At 39.7% G+C, this 8,749-nt stretch overlaps 1 protein-coding gene across 1 annotated transcript; it reads right to left on the reverse strand.

Annotated features, from left to right (window-relative positions):
• Positions 1 to 346: 346 nt before the first annotated feature.
• Positions 347 to 7,954, reverse strand: LOC141801796 (cleavage and polyadenylation specificity factor subunit 3-like). Its single transcript, XM_074685062.1, has 18 exons — positions 7,768 to 7,954; positions 6,922 to 6,985; positions 6,725 to 6,822; positions 6,247 to 6,375; positions 5,954 to 6,131; positions 5,776 to 5,865; positions 5,539 to 5,689; positions 5,251 to 5,426; positions 4,998 to 5,156; positions 3,425 to 3,571; positions 3,020 to 3,172; positions 2,797 to 2,905; positions 2,003 to 2,101; positions 1,390 to 1,484; positions 1,098 to 1,185; positions 948 to 1,014; positions 761 to 857; positions 347 to 664 (listed from the first exon to the last, which is right to left on the reverse strand). The coding sequence occupies exons 1-18, from the start codon at positions 7,836 to 7,838 to the stop codon at positions 527 to 529; spliced, it is 2,109 nt and encodes a 702-aa protein (XP_074541163.1). The 5' UTR covers positions 7,839 to 7,954; the 3' UTR covers positions 347 to 526.
• Positions 7,955 to 8,749: the final 795 nt, after the last annotated feature.

The raw sequence follows: 8,749 nt of genomic DNA on the forward strand, positions 1-8,749 counted from the left end.
TTTTGTTGTAGTCATCAGGTATAAATCTGTACGATAGACTATTATCCATCTAGTAAAGTTTTATCCCATCTACTAATATTTGACCACATTTTTTCATGTGATTTATTCTAAAGTCCAGAGCTGCTTGGTGATCACATATTTACCATAAGAACACTCCAGTGTGAGTACAAAAACAGTTTGGACTCAAAAACTTTTTACTCTCAAAAGTCATCAGTGTTTTCAGTACCAGCCAGTGGGTTTCCATACAGAATAACAAAATAATGAAGCATCAATTTTTTTCATTTTATAAATTTGTCTTTTAGAGCAGAGTGGAGTAATCAAAACAAACTCAAAACATTCCATCTGAACAAGGGTTTATTTTCAGCTTTACAGACGAGTTACATAAAAAACAAAGAGCTGGTAGGTTGTTCTTTTGGAGGATTCCTTTGGAATCAGTTTAAACAAAGAGTTTGTCTTTGTTACAGAATGAAAACAGAAAAATATCAAACTTAGACATCAGTTCATCATCATCACACTGATGAAATCACTAACAGGTTTCACTGACAGGCAGTGATGGTCTCCCCCTGGTGGGGACATCACATGCAGGGCTGAGAGCGTCAAAGAGCCTGTGGATTGCAACTTCAATCATTTCCCTGAGAGACTCGTCCTCTGGGCATGACACCGCCTACAGGGGGGAGACAGAGGACAGAAGAGCATGTTTATCTTTTGGTTTAAACCTTTTGATGAGATTGTTGTTTGAAAAAAATCCAGATGTACTCACTCTGGTTTCTGAATCAATGTGAGCGGTGACTCCGTCCACTGTCACGCTCAAGTTTTTACTATCTTTGAAGTTCACACAGTCATCTCCAAACATGTCGCTGAAACAGAAATCGTCAACCTCAGGCACACTAAAAAAAACCCTATTCATGTTAAAATTCTAAACGTTTGACTTTGTATCTTATACTTACTGCAGCATGAGCCCCAGCCTCTCCACAAACACGTCCATGTCAAACGTTTCTCTTTTTCCTTCAAGAACTGAAACAAATGGAGTTAAAGTCAGAATGTGTTCCTGACAATCTGAATTTTAAAAAACAGCATGTGTTGGAGTTATCACTGACATTTCTGGGCGTTGGGGTTGGATTGGACCTCCAGGACGACTGTAGTGACAACGTCAGCGTACATGTCGTTGAGAGGGTTGGCGATCCACTGAGGAAAGAAAAAGCATCACAGATTTTTATGCTGAACACAGTTTGGATTGTTTCCATGGCTAGAGCTGAAAAATCTCAACCGCTGATTGATATTGATCAATTCAAGTCAGACATCTTCCTCTCTAAACGTTATTACTACTCCTGTTACAGGCATCTAAGAAACGAACATATTGGACACAGTGTGTGTTTGTGTGTGTCTGACCTCAAGAAGCACCATGCCCGCCTCATGAATCAGAGTGATGCTTTTAAAAATCCTGATGGTGATTTTGTCGGCCCCCTCCACCTGCTCCACATCTCCTAAACACAAACAAAACAACAATATGGTAGAAATATAAAACTATGATGCACCGCAGAAAGTTTCTCTTAAACATTAATGATCACTGATTTAGACATTCTGACATCTACCTGTGGAGTACCACAAGGATTGTTTTTAGGACCATTACTTTTTAACTTTAACATGTTACCCCATTTTTCCCAATCACTGTAAACACTCTAAGCTGCATTTAACTTATATGAAAGGTACTTTGTAACAAACATTGAATGATGGATTAAATGTAATAGACAAAAGTACACCAAGAGAAATTCAGGTCTATCATTGCTGAGTAAAAATAAACCTGCCTAACTGAGCTGCAGATGCAGAAAAATAAGTATTTGTGCAAACATAAATCAATAAGTAAAACTCTAAATAAGTCTCAAACTAGTTTTAAAGTGTCCTCAAATAGTCAAATCTCTCAGACTTAATGATAAATAAACATCAATAAGTTGATTTAAATGAAATACTGACAATAAGACTTGTAATGATAATAAAGACCCACCTGTGAGGCTGCGCAGCTGGCTGACCAGCAGGGAGATGGGTCCGGTGTAGGGGATGGCCTGACTCTGAGTCACTACGCCCATGGACAGATCTGTGTAGTCTGGACAAAGAGAGGGACAGCACAGTTAATAAAATCTGTGAAGAAATGACCCAAACCAGCGAAAAAAGGCAGAGTAACAAAAAAAATTGATGTAGCTAAATATTACCTAACATAAAAAAAAAAAACCTAACACCAAAGTTTTCCCAGACACGTTGGGTTAGGAGCTTAAAATTCCACTGTAGTTTTTATTTATGGTTTTGTTCAAATATTATATAAAATTCCATAAGTGATGGAGAAAAAACATGTATTTACCATTGATTTTTAATAATTTCATCAATTTTTAAAACTGGCACAAGCAGGAGTTTTTCCTCATTCCTCCTGTAGCTGTAAATTTTCCTAAATTTCATACCAATCAGCTTGAAGAGATTTTAATTTGTTTCCTGGATTCACTTGCTGATATTACACTCCGGCTGACTGCAATTGGCCCCCTCCTCTTGTTAGGACACAGTCATCTTTTTATCTTTTAAATCTTTTCTGTTTTTGATTTGCAGATTTGAAGCCTTGAATCCAAAGCTGGACCATGTGCTCATGCACTTGAAGCATAAAAATCAATCTGAATCTTAAATCCACCAAATCAATGAGATTCAACCAAAATGTCCTCATAAAATAGAGACGTCCTCAGTGAGACTACTTAAAAACTAGGTCCTCATGAAGATACACAGACAAAACACACACACGCAGATGGGGATACTGACTGGAGAGGTCGGAGGGCGTCACAATGTGATAGTTGAAGTTCCTCTTGATGAGGATCCCAGACACCCTCTGACCCTGAACACACTTCCTGTCCGTCAGAGAGCCCATCACCTGCAGCAAAGCATGTTGGGAGTTAAGAGGGCAGTGTACTACATCCAAAGCTTGGACACCTTGTTGAATCATAAACCTTGTGTGGGATGTTTGTTTCAAAGGTCTTGAACCAACCTTTGCCAGTTTCTCTCCTCTGAAGTTGAGCGTAACTGCTTCAGTGTTTCGTGGGTTGTGGACTTCGATGTCGACCTCGTCATTGTCCTCATACTCACGGATCAAAGCCGCTTTCAGACGGGCCATCTCGTTCTGCTCACCGTGAACCAGAATCTGAACACAACAAGAAACAAAACTCATTCACTGTGGTAGCTCCTAAAATGTCATGTGTAGAATTTTTACTTTTTCAAACATCTGTAAGAGAGTGACGAGAACCAAATCCACAGTCTGAACTCAGAGCTGAGACAGTTTCTTTAACAGATAAAACATGGAAGAGGATCAGCACAGATACTGGACACCTCACACACATTAGCTGTTTTTTGATATATTGTATTTCGGGTCATGTGATCTGGACAGTTTGATTACCACGTGCGGAGGTTTAAGCGCTCTGATGAACTCGCTGGTCTGCTGGTAGTCTGTATGAGCAGAGAAGGAGATGTAGTCCACGGACATCTTCAGAGGAAGTTTCTGACCCGACATGGTGGCGATTTCATCCGGCTCTGTCATGATGTGCTGTGATGACAACGAGAGAGTATTATTTTTTACGCACAAAGGGAAGCATGGGTTATGGGTCTTGCTCAAAGATGGGGGTGTAGACAGCAGGACCAGATCAAACCTGTGATCTTTTGTCTAAATGCTCCTCAGAGGAGAGAACTACACTTTAAATGCTTTTGTCTTCATATTTAAAGTGCACTACTTTCTTTACACCAGTACGACAAAACAACAGACAGATGGTTTTTATTGTGTTGGTATTTCACTAGGGGAATGGAGTAGCTGCTTTTCTGCGCAGACATTTAGCATCTTTTCTCACTCATCCTGTGTGGGGTTTGCATCCTTATGTATGGGTTCCCTCTTCCTATCACAGTCAAAAAGTATGTTCATCGGTAAGATAGGTTGCGCTAAACTGCCAGTAGATGCGCATGAATTTTACGTTAGTCTTGCGATCAATGAGCAACCTGTCCAGGATGTAATCGCACCGCTCACCAAGTGAGAGCTGGGACACATCTTTTACACCATAATTCTGAGATGACAGGACTGTTGAAGGAGCAGGAAACAGGGAGAAAGTGATGAAAAGAGATACAAGAACAGAGCCACAGGGCGCCCACTATATGGACGCACAACTTTGTCAGTAAGCCATGCTCATGTCTGCAGGATGACACCATGAAGACAAATCAATCTACAGTAAGGCCTTCTCTCTACATGGATTTAATTCCCTTAAATCCAATTAACTTCTTAAGACCCAACTTTTGTCTGGTGCGCACCTTGTTATTTGGTATAGGTAGGACCTAATAAGCATAACTAAACTTGGTCATTGTACAGGAAGTTTGATTATTTGTGTTATGAGTTCTCTATTAGTTTTTGTTAGAAGTATTATTTTACTTAAATTTGTTGTTTTGTTCACTAATGTTGTTATTTCACCAAAAGATGATGTGGGCAGTGTCTCCAAATGTGGCTAATAGGTCAAAATAAAAAACATGAAGCATCATGGATCTGAGAGGCAGAAATGTATGTCCACATATGTGTCTTAAGAGGTTGGAGAGAAAGCCTCTGCAGAGAAATCCGATTCCAAAACAAGATTTTTAAAACTCCCCATTGCTGTAAGCACACTGGACTTAAATTCTTGTAAGACTCTTCTTTTTAGTTCCTATATTTTTTTCTGTTGCATAATCTACTTCCTATTTATGGGCCTGATTTCCCTGAAATATTTGGAGAAAGTGTGTTGGGGTGTGTTCGTAAAGTGATGCAACAGCTGGTTAAAAAAAAAAAAAAATCATCTTCCTCTTTTACTAAAAACTCTCTCCGTAAGGTTTTCAAAGTCTTAGAGGGACAATCTGAGCCTGTCAGAGACAAAATAAGATGTTATAGAAGACACACTTTGATCCTTAGAGGATTGAAACAGACAGAGAAACCTGTTTGGTTGCCTCAGCTGCAGACCCACCTTAGCGAGCGTCCCCTCCACACAGTATCCAGCGATGATGACGCCGTTTCTCTTATCGGTGCACCAACTTTCAAACAGCTCTCTGGACAGGCCGCTTTGCATCATACCTGGGGATGCCATCACCACGCTAGGCCCGATGTCATCAAAGTGATCCATGCTCTGAAATGTAAAGATAACCATTTATTTAAAAAATCCTGGGATTGTAAACATGACACAGCAGAGACAGGACTGTCCACTGAGCATGCTCCCTGACCTTGAGGTTGCTGATGTGCTTGAAGACAAAGGGATTGTTGATGTTGATGGCTTTACGGATCTTGTCGTTCATGGCGTTGATGTAGGTCTGGTAGACGGCCATACACTTCCTGGCCAGAGACGAGGCGTAGTAGATCGGGATGTCGTGGAGCTCCGGATGGTTCTGCCAGTACTCGTCTGATGTAAACACACACGGATAAACAAATCACTGACTAGACTGTGATGAATAAATGCCCACTTATAAAAAAACAGAAGCATCATGAAACATAAAATTTCCGGGTTGTCTCACCAAGGATGAGCAGCAGCTCCTGAGCTCGCCCTAGAGCAAAGACTGGGATTAAACAGCGACCTTCTCTGTTCACGATATCGTGCACCGTGTTACAGAAACGAGCCTCCCTCTCCTCCCGCTTCTCGTGGATGTGAGTCCCGTATGTAGACTCCTGAGAGATGGACAAAAAGAAGAGGACGGGTTGAGTTTATATAAACTCTTCAACAAGGTTTGGATTTTAGAGGGAGCTGAACTCACGGTGATGAGAATGTCCGGTTTGACACTGGGGATCTCTGCTGCCATCAGATGTCTGTCCTCCTGACGAGAGAAGTCTCCTGTGTACAACAACTACACACACAAACACACAGTTTGAGCTCTGAATTATTTAATTAACGGCATTAAAAAACAACAGTCAAACTTGCTGATTCTCACGCACCTTGACTCCAGCAATCTCAATCATGAACATTGCCGCTCCAAGAACGTGACCGGCGTGATAACACCAGAACTTGATGCCGGCTACCTCCTTCACCTCGTGGAAGTTGATGGTCTCAATCTTCTCCATGCTCTCCTCCAGGTCGGTCTCAGTGTAGAGCATGTCATCTGCTGAGATGTTACTACAACACAAAACAAGGAACTCAACTCTCACCTTGGAAAGAAATCACCCTCTCATCACACCCAGAGTCCTATAGGTGACTGAAACTTCCCATCTCAACTCTGAATCCGTCCTACCTGACTTTGACGTAGTCAGACAGCAGCCAGCGGTAGATGGCTTTGGTGGCGTGAGTCATGAAGGTGCGTCCTTTGAAGCTGGTCTTCTGCAGGAACCAGGGCAGAGCTCCACAGTGATCCAAATGGAAGCTGAGGGAAAGAAAGTGGGTCAGTGAGGAAGAAAACACCTTATATTTTCACCATTAATCTTCTGACAAGTGTCAGCTGCCTGCAATTTAACCAGGAGGGTTGTTTTTCTGTTTTTATTTACATTTGAGCACTGGGTCTGTCTGTTTCAGGATTAAGTTTAAAAGTTTGAGACTTATTCAGTTAAGATCACTCGATGGAATTGCAGAATTTTTTTAAGTTTTGAAAATTGTTGCAAGGCTTAAAAGTTACTGCTCCATTCATGTTTTGAATCCTTGACACAACTCTGGAACTAGACTTTCAACAGGAAAGAAAGAAATGAATGGTGAATAAATGATTCTTTTGAACTCACTGGCTGATGAGCAGCAGGTCGATCTCAGCCGGATCGATCAGATCGATGTACGGCAGAGCGTCCATGCCCTCCAGACCTGGATGGATCCCACAGTCCAGCTAAACCACATGCATGCAAACACAGTCCTATATTATTACACCAAGGCGACTGCAGACTGGTGAAGTACAAGTTTTTGAAGCCGACATAAAAAAACAAACCATGATCTTTCGTCCTTTGAACTCCAGGATGATGCAGGATCGTCCCACCTCCTGACCTGCTCCTCTGTAAACAAACACGCAGAGAAATCAACACTTAAGCAAAGTTAAGTGTAGTTTCAGTCTTTTTTTCCTTTTAATTAAAATGATTTTGCCAGCCAATATTCAAACAAAAAGTCCTTTGCACATATCCTAAAATCATTACTTTGTTCAAGATTGTACAAAGTTTGAATTCCAAACTTTTTATTTTTATCACTCCTTTTTATTTTATTACTCCGTTTTGCACTTTTGTTGTTTTTCCTGCTGCTCTTGTAACAGCACAATTCCCCCCATTAGGGATTAAAATATTTTCTTTTCTTTTACATTCAACTGTGTTTTGTTGACAGTCAATGACACCAGGCCTTTCTTATTTGTAGTACATCCTGAAATGACACCTCCTAAATAACCAATAAGTTAACTCAGGAAAAATTCAAGACCTTATTATTCAACTATTCATGATAAATGACGATCGAGGAGCTACTTTAAAAGATTGTGTTAAAACCCTTAAAGTGCAGCAAGCACTCTAATTCTATACAGTTATCTGTATTTAAACGGTAAGCTTTAATCATCAAACGCATGAAACTGCCAAATTATTTTAGTAAACTGAGATTCCTGAATGAAAAATTATAAATGAGCTCTTCTGATGTATACCGACTTACAAAACTGAATCAAAACAATCTTAGAAGTTAGAAAATATCAGCCTTTATAATGATACATTATTTTAAAAGAGAAAATAAAATAAATTGGACTTTATGTAAATGGAGTTTGGTATAACGCTGAAACAATGGATCAAAGTTGATTTAAACTCACAGCGGACGGATCAGGAGCTGATCACTTTCCTCCGCAGGAACCGTGGTGTCCGATTTACGTTTCGCTGCCATAATAACTTTATTCAAGCTAATAAATTTGTAGAAAATCTGTTCAAAGTATCATTTTTGGACCCAACGCGCCGACACAAAAGTTTAACCGCTACTTCACTTCCGGCGCTTGCAGAAATCTCCCCGGCTTGTACAAAAGCGTGAACCTTAGTTCCGCCTTCCGGACCTTTAATTCCCCAAACTAAATCCTACTTCAGTAGTGATTATTTGGATACAAAATATAATATATAAAAATAAAAAAAAACATTTTACTCCCTTTTTCCATTTCATGAAATTCAACTAAAAGACTGTAAAGAATAATAACCATCAGTTCTTTGAATCAACAAGGTGAAGATGGGAATCAGCATCTAGCATGTAGAGGGCCACACGCCGATATATTAACTTGGATCTCCATATTGCAGAATCACCATTGTATCAAACAGATATGCTTGTATGGTTCACTAATAACAATCAAAGCTTTTTTTATTTCAGGCCTTTCAGAAACCAGTGTGTATGACACAAGTTTCATCCATACCTTTATGTTGATTTGCTCAAATATCTGTTACATTTTCTCACAAATTTGCAATTTCTGTCAAAATTGTGTAAATGTTTATTTGTGAATCAGTTAGAGTTTCTTATGGTTATTTTTTTTTCAAAGTTTGGTTAATGCACATATATAAAATGCAAACAAACATAATTGCGCTAAAAATGCACAACTCCCTGTTGCAAAGTGACTAAAAAATAGAATAAAAATAAAATAACAGTGACCAGTCATCTTTAGGAAAAACCTGTGGCAAATCTAGAAGTTGAAATATGACTGTTTCTTATGTATAAGGTTTAATTAATGAGAGGTTTGCAATTACCTTCCTGATTTACTGATTCATTTCATGAGTGCCCTTTACTTCTCATCATACTCTAGTTGCAGCATCTCCAGT

Source organism: Halichoeres trimaculatus, unplaced genomic scaffold (assembly GCF_033239565.1).
Source record: "Halichoeres trimaculatus isolate MK-OKI-2021-1 unplaced genomic scaffold, fHalTri1.1 fHalTri1_scaffold_13, whole genome shotgun sequence".
Taxonomy (NCBI): domain Eukaryota; kingdom Metazoa; phylum Chordata; class Actinopteri; order Labriformes; family Labridae; genus Halichoeres; species Halichoeres trimaculatus.